The sequence below is a fragment of the Lissotriton vulgaris genome, chromosome 6, assembly GCF_964263255.1.
Source record: "Lissotriton vulgaris chromosome 6, aLisVul1.2, whole genome shotgun sequence".
Lineage (NCBI taxonomy): Eukaryota > Metazoa > Chordata > Amphibia > Caudata > Salamandridae > Lissotriton > Lissotriton vulgaris.
Window position 1 is genome coordinate 1,294,386,952 of NC_141694.1, and position 26,992 is coordinate 1,294,413,943.

The window sequence follows — 26,992 nt, forward strand, 5'->3', positions numbered from 1 at the left end:
AGGCGTACGCGTTTGGAAAGACATTCAATTACAAGCAAGTGCTGCATGCTGATTGGTTGTCAATACTCCAAAACAGGAAATGTTGGCAGCCATCTTGTTTGTCGCGAGAGCCGAGTCACAAGAAAACAGTAAAACAAAGTTGAGATATAAGGAAAGTGGGCAGGGTAGAAACATTCTGACCCTATAGTCTTGGTAAGGGGGGGTGGTACATGGATCTTTAGGCTCAATTTTTATTTAAAACAAAATAAAAAATGGCGGGGTACTCATGCAGTACTTGTACGCAGTGGAAAAGGTAAAATAAACTAGAAGTCCGTTTTGTTTATTAGGTCCCAGGGGGCCAATTACGGGGGCAATATTTAGAGCTATATTTCTATGACAGTAAGTAAAACTTTCTGTTTTTTTTTTTGCTGCATCAGTTGTACTGTCTACGCATGCGCAGCCTTGTTTGCAAGTGCGCTTTTTTTTATTTTTCTTCAAGTTCGCCAAGCAAACCTCTCCTGATTTTAGGTATTAAATTTGACACTTTGTTTTCCGGGGTCATGTGTGTTATCCGGTGCTATACTTTTGTAATATATCAATAAACATATTGTATGTATATTTATTTGAAATGTAGTGTCGAGGTGCCAAACGTTGATTACATACTCCGTCCAACCGCCTTTTTAGTAGTTTTCCTTCGTTATTTGTATATACCTGTTACTTTCATTTTACCCTGCGTATATTTTCTCTGTGATCGATGAGATTTGGTGCCACAGATACCACGTGTTTGTCCTTGGCCTCCGATCTTAACAGAGTTGGTCACACGTATACCTAGAAACTAATTTGAAGGACGTAAGGCACAGGCATTACAACACATGTTGGTCAACAAAAAAACATTATTAAGATTATGCATTTATCATGTGTGGTAAATGCATACTAGTTGTAAAAGCATGTGTGGAAAAGCGATATGCGTGCTAATGGTTTTGTGGTGACGATCACGCGTGCTTATGAACCGGGTCTGGGCGTGGTGGAGTCTAGGGTACCAGGCGGAGGGCCACGCAGCTGCACTCATACAATATAGAAGTAATATAGGATTTTTAAAACTTAAAAAAAAATATTCCATAATTATCCTAGATAAAGTCTTCTGTTAGTATATTCATTAAATACATGAATATAAGTTTTTTAATCAATTAAAAACATTCGCGTCTTTTTTGTACGGGGTGCCGTACATGACGTCACACGGAGGCTTTGATGCGACCCTTAACCTCGAAGCGTATTCGTAGTGTATGCTGAGAATGATTAGCAGTATAAACTATGGTGCGATCACTCTCTCACTGTCCAATCAGAGCACAGGGGGCAATATGAGAATGGTTAGAAGTGGTCACTCATTGGAGATCCAATTCAGGTGTGTGGCTTATCCACAGTATAATAACGTTATTTTGTAACCTGATTAAGTTTGAGTTTGCATGAAATACTATGCTATAGGCAGATATGGATGTTTTGGCAGCGCTTATGTCCATGAAGCTTGGTTATTACCATTTACATATAGGTGCCTGAGGGAGGGAAAAGAATTGCATGTGAATGGAGAGGATTGCACAATAGTACCAGATCACTCCTTAATTTGTAGATACATACAATTGCATGGCTCTTGTATACAAGATGCGCCTGATTTGGACTGAGTTTTGAAAGGTAGTCCGACACCTGCTATCATACCAACGTTCAGTGTACTGGAACCAGGAGTTATTTACTTTGAAATAATGGAGATTGTTTATTTATTTATTTATATACTTATATAGCGCCTGATTCGATCCCCGGAGGGATATCTCCGCGCTTGTGCTCCTATTTGATTGACTCAAAACATGATCATGTGCTGATGACAAAATGATTCTCAAAACTGGGTGAATAGATAGGTTTTAAGATTTTTCCTAAAGGATTCTAGATTGGTAATTTGCTTCAACATGGGGGGGGAGAGAATTCCAAAGAACTGGTCCTTTATAGGAGAGGGCGCGACCTCCTTGTCTGGTTCTTCTAAACCTTGGGACCTGGAGTAACTGGTGACTACTGGAGCGTAGAGTGCGTCCAGGGGTGTATGATACAAACTTTTCTTTCAGGTATTTGGGTCCTGTGCCAAACAGACATTTATGTATTGTACAACATGTCTTGAATTCTATGCGTTGCCTTATTGGCAGCCAATGAAGCTGGTGAAAAAGAGGACGGGAGGGGGTTCTGGGTTGGGCATTAAGGACCAGCCTCGCCGCAGTATTTTGGACCACTTGCAATTTTTTTATTTGTTCCTCGTTGGCTGCAATAAGCAGGCCATTGCAGTAGTCCATCCTACTGATTACTAATGTCTGGACTAGTGTTTTCCTATTGTTATCGGGCAAGAATGGAAAGACACGCCGTAGCAGCCCGATAACGCGGAAGCATGCTCTTGTGACATGGTTGATGTGTTCTTTAAATAGAAGTGCTTGATCCAGACGTACACCAAGATTTTTAACCACTTGTTTCGGACTAGGGACCGGTCCCAACTCCAAGGGCCACCATTCTGGAGACCAGAGGAGAGTAGAGCCACCGAACAACATGACTTCCGTCTTGGATACGTTGCACTGGAGGCTATCCAGTCTGACACTGCTCTCATCCCATCTGCAAAAGATTTTTGAATTGCGGGCGTGAGGGTCTGGAAGGGGAATAGGAGTTGGGTGTCGTCAGCGTACGACACCGGGGTGAACCCGTATTTTCTTACAATGTCCACCAAGGGGGCCACGTACACGTTAAAAAGCGTGGGGCTTAGGCATGAGCCCTGTGGCACTCCCTTGGTGAGCTCCCTTAAGATGGAATTATGAGAGCCCAACTTGACTCCTTGTAGACGACCTGAAAGAAAGCTTTCCAACCAGGACAGAGCTGTACCTCCTATGCCCACCTCCCTCAAGCGACCGAGAAGTATTTCATGCGACACCGTGTCGAAGGCAGCGGATAAATCTAACAGCACCAGAATCGTTGTTCCTCTCCCCCCCCCCCCCCCCCCATCCAGTGACATCCAGATTTTATCGGTCACTGATATGAGGGCCGACTCGGTGCTGGGATTGGGCCTAAATCCGAATTGAGAGTGGTCCAGGCCCTCCGCTGTCTCGGTCATTTTGCTAAGGTATGGAAGGAGGGAGATGGGTCGGAGGTTAGAGAGGTCCGTCCAGGGAATTGCTGCATTCTTCCGGATAGGGTTCACCACCGCTTTTTTCCACTCCCCAGGCACGTGTCCTTCCCTGAGAGAGTGATTTATTAAATCTTGGATATGTGGTCCAAGAAGAGTACTCAGGGGGGGCCATCATTTTAGCTGGTAGGAAGTCATCGGGGGATCCTGACTTTATGTGGCTAATAGGGAAGGGAAGGTCTGATTCACCGACTGGTGGAAAGGCTCTCAAGGAGGCATTTCCTTGATTTCTTTGTGTAGATGGAGGAAAGGGAGCACTAATACTACTTTGATGGCTGGAAGCCTTCAGAATTTTCTCGTATATCGAGTTGATTTTATTCTCAAAGAACAGAGAAATGTCGTCACATAGGGATTGGGAAAAGTCGTCTGGGCTGTCACAGGCTGTTGGTTTTACAAATACTTGTAGTATTTTGTATTGTTCCTTAGAGGAATTACCCGCCTCTGCGAGTTGCTGGATGATACTGCTCTTCCGCGCCAACTTTATGTTCTTGTAATAATTGGACTGAGCTTCACGATGTGCTCTACTATTTTCTTCTGTGCGTGCTTTCCTCCATTTTTTTTCTATCCTTCTGCAACTCTGCTTCTCTACTCTCAGTGCCTCGGTGTACCATTTTTCTTGTTTGCTTGCAGGGAATTGTTTATGCAGCTTCAGGGGGGCTAATGTATCTATTGCTACGATTATGGATTCATTGAATTTAGCTAGGGCACCCTCCACATCATCTATTGCTGTAAGGTTAGGTTTTTCCCAGACCCTTTGTAATTCCTCTACCGTTACCCTGTGCCACTGTCGACGCCATACTGGTGGAATGTTCTTTTTAGGGCGTTTTTCCACTTCGGATAGACAGAAGTCCAGCAAGAAATGATCTGACCAATCTAGCTGGACGGTGGCTTGGTACTGAATTTTGGTGCAGTTAGAGAAAAGCAGGTCTAGGGAGTGGCCTCCCTTATGTGTAGGTCCATTGTTCTACAACTCTAGACCTAGAGCGGACAGGTCAGCGAGTAAGGACTTAGTTTCAGGAAGCTCTGGGATATCAGTGTGAATGTTAAAATCACCAAGGAGCAAGAAATCTTCATTAGCTCTAAGGTGAGGAGCTAGGAGCTCCAGAAGAGAAAGAGTGAAGCCTGAGCTAGGTCTTGGTGGGCGATAAACTAGCGCTCCCTTCCAGGATGCTCTAGTGGCAGTAATTACTCTGAAGACAACTATTTCCATATGTGGGCTACATTTTTGTTCTAAGCCAGTAACTTTCAAAATATCTTTATGTAGAATGGCTATTCCACCGCCTACTTTATCTGGACTATCCATGTGTAAGAATTTATACCCTTGAGGAACTCCTAAGGCTATGGCAGGTGTTGTGTGGGGTTTGAGCCAGGTCTCTGTGAAAAAACCCAAATCGGGTTGTGATGTTTGTAGTAAGTCCCATATTTGTAGTTGGTGCTTGGGCATAGAGCGAACATTTAAAAGAAAACATTTTAACCCTTTTGTTGGTACGTTTGTTGCAGTATTGGCCTTACTAGTGGAGTTGAAATAGGATGCTTGAAAATGACAATTAAGGCAAGAAAAAGGGCCCTCCGGACATGGCCAATTTTCACTAATACAGTCAGGCAATGAGGGTTGTCTGAGTTTTAATAGATTTTGGGCAGAGTACCTGATTGTGGAATTCTCCGTAGTGGAGCAAATCAAGCGTGTGGAGCACATGGCACCTGGTCCGGTCCTGTCGCGGACGGACGCAGACGGGCAGCTCTTTGGCTGCTCTTCGGCGTGTCTTCGGCTGCGCGCAATCGCTGCGCGCTTGGTAGGGTGCGAGGGCTAAATAGCCCCAGAAGAAAACCACTAGAGCGCTACCCGCTACAGTGGTTGCCGGAAGTTCCGGAAGTGCTTGGCTCTCACCTGCCCGCCCTCCGCACAACCGTGCTAGTTACCCTGTCGGAACGAGGCGGACAGGAAGAAACGTTGAGCCAAACACAGCTTGCTGCCCTGACAAATGTAACGCTAAAAACCTGCTTCCCCTCCTATCGATTCAGGTAGGAAAAAGCTCGGCCCGATGGTGCTCAAATTAAGTTACATGCGTAATAACAAACAGCATGTAATATGTGTGCAGATTTTTTAAAAGACTAGCCGGTACACAAAAGGTCAATAAAGATAAAATATATTGTTGTGCAATGTTAGCAAGCATCGCTTACATGATTACGGTAACTGAGCGTGTGATTTGATTAAAAAAAAGTTGTGTTAACTCCTCTGCATGGGAAGCTGGATGTTTCCATCTGGCAGTCGATTTGAAAGCAGAGTCAAACAAATGAGTCGTATAAGAGCGCTATTGTCTCAAAAAGAGGTCGCTCTTATATCTGGTACAGAAACATTTGTGCTTTATGTAGCAAACTTCCGCACAGAAGTGCATGATTTATTAAATACAGATGTGCTCTTGAATTTTGGGTAGTTAATTTAGAGTATCTTTAATGTGTCCTTGACTACGGGGTTACCTTACTTTTTAGGTCTCGTGGCGTTTACCGCGCGAAAGCGCGGTCTCCCCAGAGACCTATTGTCAGCGGCTCAGCTTCCCAAGAGACAAGAGCTGGCCACGCGCCTGGGATCGGAGCGGGCCATGCGAACGCGCTCGCTGTGGCCATCTCCTGTCTCCTGGGAAGCGCAAACATACACAGGCACACCTCCCCCTGCTTATGCATGCGCATACACAGAGACGCACGAGCGCACATACACGCATGCACACATACAGAGACTCCCCCCACCGCACACAGAGACACACACGAGCGCACATACACGCACACACACATACAGAGATACTCCCCCGCCGTCGCACACATACACACACACACACACACACGTGGGCACACATACACACACGAGCGCACCGACACCCCCCTGCCACCCCCCCTACAACTAAGGCCCACTTACTGCCACTCCGGACTTCTGCAGTCTCCGCGGGGCTCTCCCTCGGGCATGGGAGCCCCGCGTCACCACTGCTCCTCGGGCCAGGCACTCCGTGGGTACAGGCTTTGCGCAGAAGACGGAAGTCCCGCCCCCACAATAGGTTTCGTTTTTATGAGTGCGCGCGCACGTCTTGTTAGTTGATCTGTTGCGTTACTATGACGACGTTGCACTGAATATAAACCTGCTTTCAAGGATTGCCGTCATTTTATTGGTTCACGTAAGCAAAATGAAGGAAGCCAGTGAAAGATAGTGGAAGGTGTACATGAAGATTGTAAACACTTGTGGCGGCATAAACTTTGTCTATGCTAACAGAGTGTTAGGCCAAGGGACAGAGACAGCATTTTTAAACATCCAGGCTGATGCATTGGACAGATCGGTTGGGGGTTCCCCAGCATGTCTGTCTCATGGACCTTGGCCTAGCGTCCCAGACTGTCCATCTTGTATCCTTGGAAGAGAATCAACCCATTACTGGGGTATCTGAGGTGACATTCTGGGTAAATATAAGAACAAGAGGTGACATGGAAAAGTGTGTGTTTGAAACGTGCTGTATGGCGTCCCTGGACTTACAACCTGTACACTGAAGAGCCACAGTATTTTTGCACGTCTCTGAGCTATTTGTGCATGTGAACTAGGTGTAAGTACACATATGGAATTTTTTTACGAGAGAAAAACTACTTTACGAATACACAACTGTTGTATTTTTCCCTCCTAAATGTTTTGCTCCCACAAAGATTTTCGGGTGTATGAATGACCTTCAAGAAGGTAGTAGTAGCCATTGCAGACCTTAGGTACCATTTGAGCTTAGGCACGTCCACAAACTTTCTTAGCCGGTATTTACAAACTGCCCTTTTTCCGAAATGTACTTCCGGCGGGGACAGGATTAAATGTATGTCCAGGATGGGACGAGAAAGGCAGCGCCCTCCCTCTTTAGTAAGGCCAGGAATACATCCTTTTTAAGGTAGGAAAAGAAGAACAGCGCCAAATTAGTTTGGATGTAGGGGGGGAGATTTGTGTCACTGAACAAACGGTTGTGATTTGGTTCCTGACAACAAACGATATTTGATGTGTTCTTGTGTGTGTGTGTGTGTGAAATGTGTGTGTTGCTGTTGTGGGAATTAATGTAGTACTTAATTAAATTGTTAAGTTCGCATCTTTTTAGATTGTGTGTTGCAGCCTTAACTGCCGGTCAACTTTGGTTGTTAATGTGAATTTCTTGTTATTTTTTTTTTATAAAGGTCTTACTATTGTAATGTTGAATAGTGATGTATTTGCAATGCAATAGGTCTCGCAGTTACAAGAGTTTCAGCCATTGGCATTGTAAATAACAACGCCTTTTATTTAGGTTTTTTTAAATAAACGAAAACAAAAGACATTATTATTTGTAATGTCGATAGCTCAAACTTGTTTTACCTGTCGTCTGCCCAAGATCAGCAAGCAGGCATACCGAACCGGCACCTCCTCACAACTTCTTGTCATCCAATAGCAACCCCCATGCCCAGCATACACAGAGAACTACACTGCTATGGCACAGCACTACCAACTGCCTGCCTTCCTGCCCCTACACAGTTACCTCGCGGTGCAGCCACAGGACAGTGGCTACGTTGCCCGTGTCTGCCCTGCAACACGTTGTTCCTGCCATGGAGGTTTCACACATCTGGGTGTAGTTAATAAGTACAGGGACCCAAAGATATGGGGCATCGCAGAATAAGAACAGACGTGGTACAGGTAGGCTTTTTTTTATTTATTTATTAGTTTTTACTTTTATGTAGTGCAAACTTTACCCGCAGGTATCAGAGCGCTTTGAATCAGCATGCTTTTAACAAGCAAGACTAGCACTCTATATTACTGACAACTTTGCTTAGCATAAGCAACAGCTAACCATTCACATAAAATGTTTATATACCAATTGCAAATAAAAAAAAAAAATGCAAAGAATTGTCATTTATAATGCCAGTAACTCAAACTTTAATGCTGCGAGACCTATTGCATTGCAAATGCTTGTTTAAAGTTAGAAGCAGTGGCCTTGTGACTGTAGAAAGTATATTTGGTGTCTTTTGGGGATTTTTTCATTCGATTTTTTCCTGCATCTTTGGTCGATTGCGCTTAATACTCTCATTAGTTGCCGGTGTACTTTTATTAATTTGTTTACATAAATATGGATGCACATCCTGCAGCAGACGATAATATGTCCCGGCTGTTGCTGCTCCGCAACCAAATGCTTAGTTACTATGGAGCGCTGCCTTTTGCAAAGTTGAGTGTAGCTTATGGATTATCATTTCGATTTTCCTTTTTCACATGCGTTTAACCTGTGTTCCATTGCATGAGCTGCGATTTCGACTGGGCCCTGGATTTGTGTCTCTGTAGTACGGTGTCTCCCAACGTGGATTATGACCAGTTGATGAGCCCCTTAGTGGTTCATGACTTGTTCTGTTCTGGCGGCGGAATTATGGCCTTAGCAGCGACACATGGAATAATGGGACGTTGGAATGTTTTTGCAGCGGCGCTTGAGTTCTTGGCACGCAGTTACATTGAAGATGACCCGAGTTTTCCTCCGATGGTGATAGAGGCTCCGGTTGTTGAGAAACATGTATGTTCATTCTCACTATTGAATTGGATGGCTGAAATGTTTTCCGATGAGAACAATGACTTCCTCTTGGAGGCTGTTGCTACATACTGTGCTTACACGTTGTTGGATTAAGACTGTTTGATTTTTCTACGTATTCTTTATTATTTAGTTACTGTTTTCTATGAAAGAGCACATTTTTGGGAAATGTGAACTTGACTCTGCTTATTAGGCTTGGACTGTGCGTTCCTGTTTTGCCCACGTTTATATCACGTGCTTTGATCAAGAAAGGGTGCTGTGGGGCTGAGCGTTGCACTCACAGCCTGTTAAGTTAGCATGGGTTTATTAGAAGCTTATACGCTATTTTTGCTTTCCTGCTCTGCACACGACACGTACTTGTGATATTGTTTAGAGAAGGCTGAGTATTTTGCTTTAGCATAAACTTTCAAAAACTCTACAGGGATTTCTAGCCCCAACTACATATTGTTAAAATTCCCATGACTGCAGGGCTAAACAATGTCACATCCCACCCACTGTCGTAGCAAGTCCCAATGGGACTGTCTTTAAATATGACGTACATTGTATTATACACAAGCTCGATTAGCAAAGTAATGCCAATTAATTTGAGATAAATGCAATACCCCACTTGTGTGGCCAGGCCAAGTGGCCGCCACAGGAAAGGCCCCAAAATCCAAGGTGGAAACAGCAATTTTCCCGAGCAAAATAAACCCCCTTTGGTGGATTTTGGTCCCTGGTTCGGGCACCACATGGACAAACCTGCTGAGACCAGACATTTCTGAAAACTAAACAACCTTAAGAGCACATGATGCTGTGGCATGAACGGATCCCACTACGTTTTCTTACCCATAATGCACTGTAAACTTCAAATGTTGGTTACAATTTCACAGTTTCCTAACATTTCTGAAGTAAAGTTTTGGAATCTGCAGAGATCCATAAAATTCCTACCATTTAGCTTTCCCACTCCTCTCGATAAAACTGGTACACCATATGTGAGGCTGAGCCTAGTACCCAGGTCCAAAACTGATCAAACCAAGGACCATCAGCTTTTAATTGTCTGTTTGCAAAAGACTTCTTGTAGACCATACCAGAAACTTACACTTGGCTTAGAGCCTGTCCACTGCTTAACATAGTTGCCTTCTTGTATCATGGTAGCTGCCTCTAGGCGAGTCCTAACAAGCGATCTATTTTGAAGTTGAATGCTCAGCTGAGCTGGACAGAGTTATACTCTTCACTTGACAAACTGCTGTTAAAGCATTCAGAATGCATACTGACGCGTCCAATAGGGATTCAAGAGAAGCCAGAGGAAGCCAAGTCTTAGGGAAAAGGTTTCTTAGAGAGGACATTACTGGGAACTTTGCTGTCAACAATAATTAAGCTTCTCACTACCTACGTGTTTTAATGAGGCATATAGAAGCACCGGTCATCATAAGGCTCTGACAGTATTAGTCGTTGTATGCTGTTGAGCAGCACCTCCACTTTAGTTACTACACTTTGTGACAGAACACCTGAAGGCATTGGAAAGAATCTGTGTTGTAATAAATGATCTGAACAAATATTGTGTGATGGTGCAGTAGCTGAAAATGCACATTTCCACCCAAACGAATATCTCCTCCCTCTGAACTGCAGAAGGGCCTAGTGCTTTAAATCCATTCAAATTGTAAATAAGGGCTATGTCTGGTTAACAGTAGTTAGCAAGTAAAATGGAATTCCCCGCATCTGGTTCGAAATGCCAACACCCATGGAAGTTAAGCTAGACTTTTTTTTAAACTGCTACTTTCGTAGAAACTTTGTTCATATGCTCATGTTCATCTGTTCTTTTTAACGTGACCTCATCCCAGCTTTTTACAGCATCGAAAACTCTTTAGATATATAACTGACTCCAAATGCTTCTAAGATAGGTGTAAATGTGTGCATTACATCGCCCCAGGGAGCTTGACTCCTCAGCTAATGCTGGGAAAACCACATCACTCCATTTTCTTCGATTCACATATTTTAATAAAACGTTTTCATACAAGTCCAAAACCTGATGCTCGCATTTTCATCCATAACTTCATCATTGATAAACGAGATTGATTTACAACCCACACATGGAGGTGTAGACTTTACACACTGAGAATTCAGTGTGACCAAAACATACAGCTATAGAGTTAGTTCTGTTTTGCTTGCAAACTCCCAATTTGTACAGGGTGTTCCTTAGAATGGGGGAAACTGTGTATGCAATGCGTTTTCACTGACATAAATCATTGTTTATAGAAAATAGCATCACTTATATTCACATGAACTAAATATAGGTTCGGCAATGTATGATTGTGGTTATTATGCACATGATGACTGAGGACATAAGGCTCAAGTCATCAATGTACGTAAATAGTATTTTGTGACATTCAAGGAATAGTGGACAATATTTGACAATTCACAAAGTTCAAATGCGCGTAAATTCGTATGATACATTTAGCTGTCTGGATGCATGATTCATTAGCTTTGTGAAGTGGGCACTTAAGTTTAATGTTGATGTAAACTTGTGTTACTACAAAGAGCACAGTAACATGTTTCCTCGTTTCCAGGTAGTTCGCGCCCTGATGAGGGTGGACAGCATCGTTGGAATGCTCCTGAACGGTGTTAAACAAATGGGCTTGCACAAGTGTCTGAACCTCCTCCTTTTAGCAGATCATGGTAATCATGTTACCTTTTATTTTTAAGGTTTTTCGTTTTTAAATTAATCAAATGATCATGCCTTTGACCGTCTTATTTTTCTTGTTTCTTATGAATTGCAGTCCTCAATTGTTTTATAATTTGTAAATCACAGAATAACCTTTTTCGCTTGCCCCTAGCTTTATCGCTCTAGAGAGCTGGTCGAGCTGCAGCCAAGATTTGCAAGCTGTTTGCCTCTTGTAATCGCATCACAGGCTCACATAGTGTTCTTCGATTGAGCAGTTTGTGTTTTTGGTCATTATGGTTTGGATGCATTTTCAAAATAGTGGACCTAGCTGTTATATTTGTTTTATGGATAATCTGTGCATTGTCTTTAGTTGATAAATGTTAAATCTTTGCTTCTTCGGCACAATGAATAAGGGCCTGATTTACTAAGCATTTTAACTGTCGCAAACACTGCTTTGGTGTTTGATCACTAAAATGTTTTTTTTGTGTGGACTTATCCACTTTTAGTAATCGGCAAACTTTTACCATCTGCTAAAATGAGATTATGACCTCCGCTGAATTGGTACTTGGAAAGGGAGTGTTGTAGGCTTCCCTCCAAGTATAAAGTCGGTAAGATATGCACAGGGTTTTGCAATTGAAATCCGGTTGCAAAACATTGGAGTCTGCAATATTTTCAATGTGAATAGGGGACCAGTAACCACTCTCAAACAAACTTTAGAAAAAAAGTCAAATAGTTTTAATAGCATCCACATTTCCTTTAAATAAAACGGGCTGCGCTTTAAAGAAAAGTATACCTTATTAAAAAGTGGTCACAAACACGGTGGTCTGCTGAGCCTAGAACTAAGGCGATCATCCAGGTGCTGGTGGTACCTAGTGCAACAATCTTTTTTTTGCTCGCCCCCACTTCTCCCCCGTGACTTCCTTCTCCATTGATTCCCTCACTACCATTCTCCAACAGTGCCCCTCATCTCTCCATAGCGCCTCTCATATTCCTTTAATTTGTTTTTACAGTGCTACTCATACCAGTGTAGGGTGACAGATCCCTTTACATCATACACATTATGCAGAGACACTGAATCAAATGTTTGTTTGTCTATCAGAAATGTTCCAAGACCACGAGAATTACAAGGTTTCGGAGTCATATCATGCATTATAGTAGCTAGTATATTTTAAGAGTGAATGGTCTGGAGAAGCACAAACTCAGGATTTAAAACCTGTTTGGGGTTGATTTTACTAATAAGCATGTATTTCTATGCAAACAAACCTTTTTAAGGAACTTTAGGATAATGAAGACCGGAGGCAAAAAACTTAATGTTCTACCCTATATCATCCAGTTTGCAACCAGCTCTTTGAAGGCAGTTCGCAGTCACTGTACTATATTAGGATTGTAACTTATAAATTGACATAAGGGGATCTCTGTGACAAAAGCAGTAACCCACTGAGCTATCCACATAAAATACAGTTCTCTGATCTGCATTGCACATGTTCTTTGTAACAGGGATATTAGTCCCTGCACTACTTTGAGTCAAAATTGCCACTAGACAAATCTGATCTCTGTCCAGCAGGATCATTAATCACCAGAGTTATCTTGATACTTTTATTGTTGCCTGAAAACTGCTGGACACATAAGGAACTCTGCAGCAGGTGTTTTTAATCCTGTACGATACTTCTAAATACAGCACCCCCCAGCTTAGCACCAGGTGCAACGGCACCAGTCGTACCTCCTTAAAGCCGACCCTGGTCTCATCCCTGTGATTGCCTCAAATCACAGTGAATAGCAATTTGTGACCTACCTCGTTATTATTAATGAGATAGGTCAGATTCCCACCCATAATTCCTCAGGATTTAATGAATTGAGTTAGTGGTCAGACCATAAAATTCTTTACTGGTGTCAAAAATACTGGTCTCAGTTAGCTCCCAGTTCTTTGGAACCATTTTTTTGTACATCGGGCTCTTATGAGTCAAGTTGTCTTTGGGTTAATCAATTTTGGATAATTAGGGAAGACTTCTCTAGGTCTTGAACAATTCAGCTGCAATAATCTTTTTTGACGTAGCTACAACTAATGAAAGAGTTTAGCCTATCTTCTGTGGGACACTGGCAAAACTGCTTGGGATGATTAGGCTTTACCCTGAGAGCTATTTAGTTATTTCCCACAAAGATAACCCATGCAGTGTCTTTCAGTATTTTTTCATAACAACCCTTTTGGCTCCTAACAGACTCCTTAGAACTGTAATGTAGGTGTCTGAGCACAATGCCATGAAAGCTTGTTTTAGATTGTTGGGTTTGCAGTTACACGTAGCAGGATAAAGACATATAATACTGAGCTCTGTGTGTGACCTAGTCATTGGAGGGTACCCAGACTGGGAAGATGCTTCAAAAGGTGACCAGATGGGATATAAGTAACCTGAAGAATAACTGTGCTCTCCCAGAGAGTTTGCCATGGTCCAAGCAAACTACTTATGTGTGCCACGTGTCTCGCTGTTGAAGATCGGAATCAACGCTTCATTTAAATAGAGTCAAAGTGCAACACCAGCTGCTGTAAAGCAAAGGAAGACAATGGAAGCATTGCAAAAAACTTACACCTTGATGGTCGAGAACCTGCTGGTCAAGCCATACATAAAGGATTATGTGCTGCCACGCCAGATAAAGTTGTACATTATGAGGAGTGATACTGTAAAAGGAGGTTATGTACTGCTACAGGAAGAAGTGCGGTTGACGGATTAAGTAAGAAAAAAGTATATTATAACTACACTTAACAGAGCCTTGATAAGCGGAGCTTTACAACCTCAGTACCGGGAGAGGAGACACAAGAATAAAGCACAAGGGTTGTGCTTACTGAGCTTTCCTATACCTAAAGTGACCCATCACCAAAGCTGCCAGGTGACCGCTCAGAACAACTCCAGAGGTCTCGACCAAGTGAAGCACTCTAATATAGACTGGGGAGATGGTCACTGTTTCCCTGATTGTCTAGAAAGCCTTTAAGGCCGGTCCATCACAGTGCTGCAGCAATAGAACTAGTGACGCAAGCTCAAATGGATAGCTGACAGGAGCAGAAGCAGCTCCACTCGCAAGGTTAGCCACTCCCATAATCAGTTACTATGCTGCCGCCTTTTTTAAACCACCACCCTCTTTTGATACCACCAAAAAGCTAAGTATTGTCCATAGATGGTCTGCGTGAATAGAGTCCTTTGATGATTTAATTGATGCACTAGAAGAGACCTAACAAAAAGATTATCCAGTATCTCAAAAAAATTTGGTGGTGATGGTGTGAAAGAAGTCATAAAGTAAATGCTGCAAACTGAGGAAGAAATTATGTATTGTCAGATTAAAGAAACGCTGAATTTAAAGTTCAATCCAGTACCAAATGTTGGGAATGAAAGATACATTTTCAGTCAAGAATGCCAAAAAGTTGGTGAAACCATTGATGAATTTGTGCGGAGACTTGCTATGCTCACCAATGCATTGATTGAGGAGGAAGCTATGCTACTTGGAGTTATTGATGGATGTTTGTCAGATTAATTCTGACTACAAATGTTGAGAGAAACTCTTAGTCTGGAGTGAGTGGTGATGTCTGCTGGAGCTGAGGAGCGTGCTGAAAGACAAGCCTCTGACCTGGAGGTCTTAATTATAAAAAATAAGCCAAAGCAAAAAACTGAATGATACAAAGTGCTGTCTAAAAGTAAAAAAGCTATGTTGCAGATGTGGATTTTAGTTTCCACGCCATTCCAGAGGCAGCGTTCGACTCACCCCCACAAGGACAAGCAACAATATCAATTGAGGCAAATTGACACTGAACGAAGTCGATTGACATCTAAATCATCGTCAAAATAGTTAGACCAATTCAGAATCCAGTGAAAGTGATGAAGATGTTTGCATCATGTCAATGTTTACGGTAAGAAAATTAGCGAATGTTGTACTGGCTGCTTGCACGAACCCCCTCCTTTCATATGCAGGGGATGTCCTTGGGGAAGCGGTGGTGCCCGGGCCTGTATATTGCCCGGGTGGGGGGGGCGCTGTCCCCTCCCACTTTTATTTATTTTGTAGGCCCAGCGCGGTCTGCACGACCCCCTATAATTGTTTTTCTTTTGCCCATGGAGGTGATCAACCCCAGGAGGTCAAACAGCCCAAGGAGGGGTTCTATGCAGCCCCCCTCCTTCTTAAAAAATAAAGGCCTGGGGAGGTGGTGGTTCCTGGGGCTAATAAGACCCTAGGAGAGCGGCCCAGTGTGTCCCCTCCTTTTCTTTTCTTTAACGCCTGCCTGCCCCAGGACCTGGCCCACCCAAGGAATTGATTAAAAACAAGCGCAGGAGATCGCATTTGTTTTTGTATTTTCTTCATTGAATTTTGCCATGAATTAGTGGGTCCACCTGCTAATTTGTTGCTGAATTGCAAAATAAAATGTACCTCTACCCATTTCATTATTTCAAACGTTTTATGTGGGACTCTGCTGAAGCCAAGTCCCAAGATGGCTGCCAATACTTTCTGATTGAAGTGTAGGCAGCCAATCCGATTTCATCATGGGAACTGTCTGATCAGCGGAGGATCTGCACCCCCAGATATACAAATTTTGGATTGTGGTAAAAATCTCTGAAACTACTGAACGGATTTACACCAAACTCCCCTAAGGCACTTTCCTGGACCAAGATCTAGCTATATGTCAAATGTGGTATAATTCTATTAATTAGTTCGGCTATTGTCCTCTTCAAAACCCATTGGGAATTAAAATGGGGTAAAATGCATTTTGAGACCCCAACCCCCTTGTTTTCGGCCCTGCTTAACAGATCACCCCACAACTTTCCAGACAGCAGCTGAATTGAGCCTCAAAATGTTTGAGGGAAAGTTTGTGAAGATTCATCAACTGGTGAAAAAGATGAAGGCTAGTCAAAAAAAAGCTTTTTCCTATGGAAACTAGGTCCTAACCTAACTATAACTACCTATTGGCCATCGGTGGGTTATATATATATATATATATATATATATATATATATATATATATATATATATATATATATATCATTCGACACCTTCTGTTCACACGGCGATTTTCCACACCAAACAGATAAAGGACCCCGAAGCAGCAGATGTATTTAGTGGGAAGATTTATTGGCTCTTTCAAATGGTATTCCAGGCATGACGCGTTTCGGTTAACTAGTAACCTTGATCACATAGCGACACTGCAGTTAAGTGCATGTTTAAATACTCATTTTTTCAACCATTCCAATCATGTGATGCTAAACAGTGAGAAAATACTTCTGTTGACCATATATTTCTGTACATCAATGGTGACCAGTTTACATATTTACTGGGTTCTGATTTGCATAGTTATACATATAAATTACTACATAAATGCATAATAAAACAATGTGCAATATTACGCAATAAATAGCTAAAAATTGTGTATAAAAAAGACCTAATTCTCATTTTCATCATATTTGCCATAAAACGTTAAAGCGCAGTGTTCCCTTGTGTTGGTTGAGGAATTATAACAGCATAAATGCTTGATGATTGATATGTGCAATATGACGCATAGGTTGTCTAAATATTTCATGTTTATAGAACTCTATAAAATTATTTGATATGGAGTTAAAGCATGTTATTATAAATACCTATAAAACCAAATGTGTGCAAAATCGCGCTCTTTAGTGCAAATTATGCTTCTGTGCAAATGTTGCAAATAAGTTAATACATAACAAGCCATTTTAGTCAGAACCTTAGTCATAATACAAACTGTAATAATCATTCCAAATGAACTAAAACTGGGTTACATGGTGTTAAAATATCCAAGCCTGGATATCTAAAACCACCCCCCCCTAAAAGCTCATAGGATATTCAAGTTCATTAAGTCAACAGAAAGTGCATAGTGCTGTGCAAAAAGTGAAAAAATAAGTGAATTGTTTTTAAAATTAAATGTGAGAGGTTACTGGATTACATCTTTTACACAATATCTGTTCAAATGATTGCAACTCAATATCTAATCAAATCTGCTATAAAAACGTATGCATGTCTTCGGTGGTATTCAATCCATTTGGAGACTTACTATTAAGGTTGAGTATATATTTGGTCTCCAACTGCCTTAACATGCTTTCTCTGTCCCCACCTCTCTTCGGAACAGGTACTGCATCGATCACGTAATAGGATAGACACTTGATGTTTTTATCGTGTATCGATTTAAAGTGTCTAGCTACCGGGTAGGTGGGGTCGCTGTTGATGATAGCTCTAATATGTTGTAATATTCTCACGTGCACCGGCTTTATGGTGCTGTCCACGTACCTGAGGCCGCAGGTGCACGTGAGAATATAGACAGCGAATTCTGTGCGGCAATCAAAGCTCCCCTTTATTCTTATCTCATTTTTACTAAAGGATGTTCTGTATTTACTGGTATTTACACCGAAGGTACATGCTCGACATGTAGAGCATTTGAAGAACCCTTCTTTACCAGGCATCCAAGTGGGAGCAGCTGCTTTAGCCCCAGATGGTTGTGACAGCTGAGTAGCCATGTTCTTGCATCTCCTAAAAGTCACCTGCAGTTTGTTAGGGAGATCTTCTTTTAGAATGCTGTCGGTCAGCACAATGGGCCAATACTTATTCAGTATTGCTCTTATCTTACGCTCTTGCTTACTGAATGTAGTTATTAGTCTTGGCATCCCTGTTTCTTTTTCTGATTCTATATCACCCTCAAGTTCTCTGTGTGTAGGCAATATTTCTGCTCTTGTTTTGCTGTCAGCTCTGCTGATGGCTGTATTGAGCATTTTTTGTGTATAGCCTCTAGCACGGAGTCTTTCTATGCTATCATCTCTACACTTCTCAAACTCTTCGGGGGTGCTACAGATCCGTTTGAGACGCAATACCTCACCATAGGGTATGCTAGCTATCAAATGTTTTGGGTGTGCGCTAGACGCATGGAGGATTGCGTTACCTGCTGTCGGTTTTCTATAGGCAGTGGTCACCAATCTGTTATTTATAACCATAACCTGAACATCAAGGAACTCAATTTTGCTGGTGCTATGGCGCGACGTAAAGAATAAATTGTAGTCATTGACATTGACATTGATCTTATCAATAAATTCCATGGCACTCAGACTGTCTCCTCTCCAAATAACAAAAACATCGTCTATAAAATGCAACCATAAACAAATTCTATTGTCCATTTCATATTGATATTGACCCATGAGGACCTGCTTCTCCCAGAACCCGACGTGCAATTACGCATAGCTCGGGGAAAAGCAAGCCCCCATAGCTACTCCTCTTTTTTGCCTGTATTAGTCCTTACCAAATGCAAAATAATTATCGTCAAGACACCATTTGATTAGTGACATTATCATTTTGTTGTGTAGAACATATTCAGCTGGACGGGTCTTGAGAAAATATTAAGTATGTGCGAATTTTGCGAATCTCGCGTTCGCAAAATCTGCGAATTCTTGCAAATTTGCGGATTTTTTTTTTGTGTTCGCAAGGATTTCTGCCAGTTCGCGAGGGTTTCGTACCAGTTCGCAATTGCGAACTTACATTTCGGCGCGCAACGGTTGCGAATTATGTTGTTTCTACGTCTGGTTCATCATCACAGGTTCCCAGCACCCTCTGTTTCACCACTGCAACCCTCTGTTACATCAATGCCACCCTCTGGTTCATCATTACTGTAGATTATGGGGGGGAAAAGCAAGCACACCAGCCCTGCTTCAACTGAGATGAATTAATTTGGGGTTAGTTTATTAATGTGCCACTGTTTTACAATTCCAGTCTGCACCTGCTTCCTTATCTGTAATTTTGCTTTCTGTTGCAGTGCATTTTTTTCCCCAGGACCTTTGTGGCCTACTTGTAGCTATTCTATGAGCCTGCTGTGAGGGTCAGAGCAGGGTCATACAATTGTTGCAACTAGCAACTGAATTCTGGAGGGGCCCCAGTCAGGAAGCACTACCGGGAATTGTTACTAATGATGAGTTTGAACTCTTGCCCCTGCCGAGTGCTTTCAGTTTTGAAAAACTCGTTTTTCTGCAATTTCGCGGGGTTCGCGGGGCGCGACCACGCGCGAGATCGGATTCGGAAGCCGCAAATTCGTGCGAATATGCAATTTGTTTTTTTTGCGGCGTGTTAGTTGGCAAGGTTTTGTGCGTTTTTGCGAGCCGCTCGTAGCGCAAGGCGCGAAGTTACCCTTGCGGTCGGTCAAGGGCGCAGCCATCTTGTTTGCCTGACGTATTTCCGTTTCCGGGCGCGAAGTGTAATCTCGCAAAGTCTGCGGCTTGCCAGTACAGTTTTGTGCGTGTTCGCAAGGAAAATCTTGCGCGAACTTACCCGCGCGGTCGTGAACGGGCGCGCCCATCTTGTTTCTCATTCATTGCTATGGTTCTGGGCATGGTCTTTGTATCCTCTGTCAATCTCTGCCATCCTTTGCTTGTTTGAAGTTTTTTTTAATCTATTTTACTTATTATCTATCCCTCTATTTTTCTAGCCCTATATTTTGTTGTTTACTGCTACTTTTGGTTAATTTTAAACTACTTTTGTAAACTCTTTTCTTTTCTTCTCTTCCCTATTCTATTTTCTTTATTCCTTTCCGCCCAGACCATGGTGAAGGGAGCCGGGAAGCATCCAGAGAAGGGGAAGGGTCCCGCACCCCGTGTCCGGCTCCCATGCGGGCATTTGAGGGGGGAGCTAGTGATGCCACGGGAGATCTTTACCCCGGAGGAGGTGGCCCAACTCGTTTTTTATGTTCAGCGCCGCCTCCCCAGGACCATCATGGGAGGCGGCAAGATCAGTGCCGGGTACGGGGCCCGGGAGCGCCGGAAGCGGTGGGAGAAGGTGTGCCAGGCCATTTACCACCACTCTCGGGTCTGGCGCACCTACAACCAGGCCACCCACCGCTGGACGGATGTCCTGACCCGTGAGCGAGATCTGCTCGACCTCCTTGGCCTTGAGATCCCCGGGCTTGGTGAGTAGTAGTAGCTATGTCTTTACTACTATGTTTTCTCCTGCTGTGTTATTATATTGCAAATTTTTGTTTTTTACCAAGAGCAATAATGCTGCTCATTACATTGTAGGTAAATTTTATTTCAAAATCTTCTGTGCATTTCAGGTACACTGCTCTCCTTCTCAGTAGTGTTGCTACTATGCTTATTTGTTTTAGATTTTGTGTTCATTTCATTGGCCTGTGAAATTATGTATGAGTGTAGTTGAAAGAACTGCGTAATGCTACACACTAAGGTAGATTTTTAATTACCGGCGCATCCCTGCAAAGTTGCAGGGATGCGCCAGTAATTGTGCGTCACGCCACCATCACCCATGGTGCGCCGTATTTACAATGCGGCGCGCCATGGGCCCAAAACGTCACCAAAGCGTTACGCATCTGTGCCGTAAAGGCGGCGCATTGCTGGAGTTGCGTCGCAACGATGGTGCAGCTCCATCAATGCTCTGGGGTGCCCTATCTCCCCAATGGACAACGGAGAAACAGCGGCCCTCATCCTCCTAGACCTCTCCGCGGCATTCAACACTGTCTGCCACCGCACCCTAGTACAGCGCCTCAGCAACGTCGGAATCCAGGACAAGGCGCTGGAATGGATCATCTCCTTCCTCGACGGAAGAACACAGAGAGTCCGCCTACCACCGTACAAGTCAGAGGCCACCGAAGTCATCTGCGGCGTCCCTCAAGGATCCTCACTGAGCCCCACCCTCTTCAACGTCTACATGAGCCCGCTCGCGGCCATCGCACGCCAACACAACCTCAGCATAATCTCCTACGCCGACGACACCCAGCTGATCCTCTCCCTGACCAACGACCCCGCCGCCGCCAGAGCCAACCTGCACGAAGGGATGAAAGAGGTAGCCGAGTGGATGACGACCAGCCGCCTGAAACTGAACTCAGACAAGACGGAGGTCCTCATCCTGGGCTCTTCACCCTCCGCCTGGGACGACTCCTGGTGGCCTCCCGCCCTGGGCACCGCACCCAAACCGACAGACCATGCACGCAACCTGGGCTTCATCCTGGACTCCTCCCTCTCCATGACCAGGCAAGTCAACAACGTCTCCTCGGCGTGCTTCAACATCCTACGCATGCTACGGAAGATCTTCTGGTGGATCCCCACCGAGACCAGGAAGACCGTCACCCAGGCCCTCGTCACTAGCCGACTGGACTACGGCAACGCCCTCTACGCCGGTACCACCGCCAAGCTCCAGAAGAGACTCCAGCGGATCCAGAACGCATCAGCCAGACTCATCCTCGACATCCCACGAACCAGCCACATCTCCGGACATCTGAGAGACCTACACTGGCTCCCCGTCAACAAAAGAATCACCTTCCGCCTCCTCGCCCACGCACACAAAGTCCTACACGACCAAGGCCCGAGCTACCTCAACAGCCGAATCAACTTCTACGCTCCCAAACGCCACCTCCGATCAGCCAACCACGCCCTCGCCGCCGTCCCCCGCATCCGAAGAGCGACTACAGGAGGAAGGTCCTTCTCCTACCTGGCCGCCAAGACCTGGAACTCCCTCCCGACCGACCTGCGCCTGACCCAAGACCACCTCTCCTTCAGGAAGAAGCTGAAGACCTGGCTGTTCGAGCAGTAGCGGCACCCCCCCACCCCCAGTGCCTTGAGACCCTACGGGTATGTAGTGCGCTCTATAAATGTCATTGATTGTTTGAATGCTGCGTCAAGCCGTACGTCTGCTTCAAGCAGGCGCAGGGTTTGAGTCACGCATCATTGTCCTCAAAGTGACTGATTGAAATCTTGTAGATTTCCCTCAGCCACTTTTAGGATGCGTTCCTGCGCAGGAACGCCCTCCCTTGCGCCGGAACGCCCCCTATTGGCGCAGGGCTTTACAACGTGATGCATCTCCCATATGCGTCACGTTGTTAATATACGCCGCACCATTGCGCCTCTTTTGTGCTGTCGCTGCGTCACAAAAGTCACGCAACAATGGAGCAAAAGAGCCGCAAGGGCCTTCTAAATCAGCCCCTACAGACTCAAGTCCAGTCCTTCCTTTGTACACATGGCGATAAGAAGAAATAGTGGTGGTGGATTAATAGTTTGAGTATTTTAATGACTGGTTAATGTAGTAGGAAACTTTAGTGTTGTCGCTGATCTTCAATCACGATGGACTTTGGCTGTCACTTTGCGTGCTGCGGACTGCTGCCTGCCAATCCTAGGCAAACCTTTTTAGTACTTTGTTTAATGAGTTACATAGGGTAGTTTCCAATTCGACGGTCCGCAAATCAAGCAATACTAAAGTAATGACGTAGTCGACCACATGAGATTGGTCAATATTATATCCCGTGGAGTCGTTCCCTATTTGCTATTTCGCAAAAATATTTTGTTACTTTGTTAGTTCTTTTGAAATATTTGATTTGGTTGAGAAATATCATCCATGTTTTCTGTTTTTCTTTCTTTCATGTTGTACATCAGCTTCCCCCAGGGGCAAGAGGAGGACACAGGAGGAGGAGGAGGAGGGTGCTGTTGACGATGCAGGCCAGGACCGGGCAGTCGAGGGCTCCTTTGCTGGCCCCAGTAAGTTTTAATTTTAATATAGAGTACTTATTTTTTCCTAGCGTTCCTCATTCGATTTTTTCTAAATCATCTTTGATCTTCTTGTAGACAGGATCTAAATTCTTATCCTGCCTCGACTATGACTCCGTGTGGTATTACTAGATTATTCTTATTAGTCTGTCTGTGTAGCTAACTAAGATTGCACATTTGGCATTTCCATTGGACTCCCATTCTAGTCAGCAATAGCTCTATGCACTGAGTGCAGTCCTCTGGGATTGTCCATAATGTCTTTTCAAGTATTCTAAATGTTTATGCTTTGACCATTGCCAACAATAAAAAGGTGAATGACCACCACCAAGAAAGAATAAGATACTACTTTACTTTTGGTTTGGATAGGAGGACAATCCATTCTACTACTGTTGCAGGGACAAATCTGCACAAACAGAACTATGGACACTAAATAATGCATCGCTTAGCTTATCAATTATAATAGGTGCTGTAACTGTTACACTTTCCACATACCTCAGTGATAACAGACTTTGTAGTTGAACCCCCAATCTCCTTACTGACTAGATAGTGTGGCAGAGTCATTTAGCTCCCAAAGTCACCGATGGCAGAGGCACGGACTCATGCTTGCAAAAATTCGAAAACCTTTAGCTCATCCACTCTAGTCTGGAGGACCAAAAACCACAGAGTCTATTTAAGTTTAAAAGCTTTATTAAAAGTAAACACATTTATTAAATTCAAGTTTGTCATAAAAGTGAACGTGTAACTGAAAATGGAAAAGTGCTTAGTGCTGACGATTAATTGGACACATTTCTTGTGGTCGAGCCGAGCTCTCACCTGGTTTGAACTTGATCCTGCTCGTGTTCTTAGAAGTCAAGGTTCTGTCTGTTAGGAGAAAAAGTGGTGCGTGTTAAAAAGTAAAAAGCAAACATTCATCAGTTGTGCTAAAAAAGTGCAGCAAGACAACAGCCTTCCCTGGAAAAAGGGACATTTTTACTCTAGAGTACACAGTCATAAATTATTAAATTGTACACTTTTTTTCACATTTCTTTCTTCCTCCTAGACCAAATATTATATAGTAGTGAGTGGTGTATTCTAACATTATTAAATGTACTTTGTAGGTGGAACATCTGGAGACTGGGCCAGCGCGGAGGTGGTGGTGGCATTGGACGAGGAGGACAACTCTGGGGAGGAGGCGGTGCAAGTGCCGGACAAGGACATGCCTGTGAGGGTTCACACGGTGGTGGCGGGCAGAGGTAAGCTATACATTCCTTAGTCATTGAGATTGAAGACTGCAGAGTGTGCTTTCTGCACGGGTGTATTATAAAAAAAGCAGTTAGTAGCCTCCTCTAAATGTACTTCGACTTAGCTGTGAAGTTTTTGGCGAGAAGAATCCCAATCAGATCTGAGGTGAACTTGATGGATGGGATGAACGAAAAGTGAAAGAAGGGTGTAAGTAAGTGTGGAAGCACGAGAAATGTAATGATGACTGGCAAAGAAGAATGATATGTGTTTGCTTGGTCCCCGAGGTGGCTGGGAAGGTAAGAAAATGGTATGGTGCATGGCTGGGTGAATGATGAAGCAAGGATGGGTGGAAGGAGAACAGCCTGGGTGGGTGAGACAGAAACTGTATGTGTGCAATATACTTTGAATGGATGGATGCCTGGATCATTCATGGTACTATCTGACTCTTAGATAGCATATGTGTATCTAGAGAGAGTAGACGGTCACTGGGTGAACTAAGTGTTACTTTGAAGAGCATGTAACACCGCACCCGCACGTCCGTTCCAGTGTAGGAAAGGCAAGGAAAAGAAGTTGTAACGTTGTCCAAAGACTACCATGAATAGTAGCAGTAGTTTGTATTGCAACTGCAAGCACAGCATATATCCGGTTATTACGGTGGACACTCCCTACCTCCCTTAATAACTTTAGTTTAGTAGTAGTACGTCATTCATGTGTGGGGGTATCACTGTTCACTCAATAATAAGCAAAGCACCTAAAGTCATCCCATATGTCATCAAATACATCCCATGTGAAGTGATAGATAATCAGATAATTTAGCTTCTTCATTTTCCTTTTCTAATACTCATTTGCACTGTAGGGTGAAAGCTAAATTAATTAAGCAGTAGCCCTTTTAACAGAGTATTCTCAGTGCCACCCGTAATAGAAAAGTAAGAGCTTCACCACCTGCATGTACTGGACCGGTACAGTAACGCAAGTCTGTCTCACTCACCATGGTGTGCGTCTGTTTTTCTCGGGTGCAAGTTCACTGCGCTGGCATTATGCCGGCTTGCATAAGATAACGTACCAATTTTCCTAAACAAGAGAGAAGAAGAAGAATAAGAGTGGTGTACTGTCATAGTCGACTGTAATAGAAGTCCATAGTGCTCGTAGAATTTGTTCCTTAAACTCCCACTAATGTTAGAGCAAGGATGAAGAAGTCGGAGGTTACATAGATACTGTCCTCAATAGTTATGTACTGTGCTTTCAATTTGCTACTTGTACTGAGACAACTTTCTGCTCAATCATTTTGTGTTAATCTTAAGGAGCATTGGTTACAGACTATGTCTTTCTTTTTTAATGTAGTTGCTCCTTCCAAATCCAAGACACCATCAAGGAGGAAGGAGCTGGCTCGAATGGCCCGGCAACGGAAGCTGGATGCCACTGTTGCTGAATATCGGCGGCTGGTGGCCCTGGAGGAGGAGGAGACGCAGTCTGGTACAACAACAACGTCCACTGGGACAGCTGCATCCTCCTCCGTGCGGGCTGCCAGCCAGCGCAGTGCTCCAGCGGTACGGAGCCGGGCTACCAAAGCCAAACGCCACCGCCCAGCAGCAAAGAAAGCAGCTGCCCCTCACAGGATTTGCAAGGCACACCGGCGCCGCTTATCCCTCAGACTGTCCTACCTGGAGCAGGAGGTCCATAACTATAAGAACGTGGTGGAGGGCCTCCGCTTCGAACTTGCCACCCTCCGCAAGGAGCATGATGCCCTGGCTGCTAATTCCAACAGCACCCTGCCATAGTGTCCCTTGCCCCTTTTTTAGAGACTTTTGGGGGGTGGGAATTGGGAGTTGGGATTTTTGGGGACTTTTGAAGGACAATCGTTGGGGTTAGGGAGGGTCTTGCGGGAGATTCTTTTGTTAGGGCTATAAAAATATACTTTTTGAAACTTTATCTGACCATACCTGTTTTTTACTGCTTTTGAGTCTGGTGGGTGGGGGTTTAACATAACAGTAAGTTTGTTTTCCTGAATAGTCCTAGGACTTTAGTAGTACTACCGTCCATCAAATCTCTCGTCTCTCCAAATACTCCATTATACTACCTCCAACCAAACGCCTATCTTACCTGTAATTTCTGTTTGCAAGTAGGGCTAGGCCCAGGGCTGGCTCCACGGGAAACAGCAAATAAGGTTGGCAATCCTGGGCGGATAAAATTTCCTCATAACGGTGGTACTAGTGGTGTGACACAGTGGCAGTTGCTTGCCTATGAAAAAAAAGAAAATGAAATCTGGTTTGTCCTCCTGAGCAATACAACGGTACAATACAGAATATAGCAGGTGACAGAAGTACACTAGAACAGTGCCACATTGTAGCCTAACAAATGTTAAAGTATAACTAATTCGGTTGAAGTTCTTTGACATTAGCCATGGGTATTTGTCAAGCAGAGTAAGAATATATCCTCGGATTTCTTCACCAGCCTGTTGCTATCACCTTATCCTCCCCAGCAAGTGTGTGGATTTATTGCTGTAATTAAGTCACACATCAATCAAAACCACACAGCCCGGGGGAAGAGGGTTAGGGTTTGAAAAATGGATGGGTACGGGGGTTTTTGGGAAAGGTTTTGGGAGACAAGAAAAAATAGCACAGCATGGACAAACAATTGTGAACATAAACAAATCTTTGGGTACAAACCTATCCATCAATCTTTGAAAGTGCATGCACTACTGCATGCATGTCAGTTAAAAGTAAGTAGTACTTTCGACAACTGTGGAAGAAAGAATGCGTCAGTACAGGGCGTAGGTGGAAATATTGATAACTATAGTCAACATAAGGTCTCTGTAGCCAGATACCTGAGAGCCTTGCTGGTCACTATAAATCCATTCACAACAACACTCAATGGGGTTGGTCTGGAAGGTATA

General features: G+C 43.8%; 1 protein-coding gene across 1 annotated transcript in view; it reads left to right on the plus strand.

Moving 5' to 3' along the window:
- The window catches only part of ENPP1 (ectonucleotide pyrophosphatase/phosphodiesterase 1), a 612,613-nt gene that overhangs the window by 317,776 nt on the left and 267,845 nt on the right, over positions 1 to 26,992 (plus strand). The window contains exon 12 of the mRNA XM_086927432.1: positions 11,280 to 11,388. Coding sequence (XP_086783558.1) covers positions 11,280 to 11,388 — 109 coding nt within the window. The remainder of the gene's footprint in view (positions 1 to 11,279; positions 11,389 to 26,992) is intronic.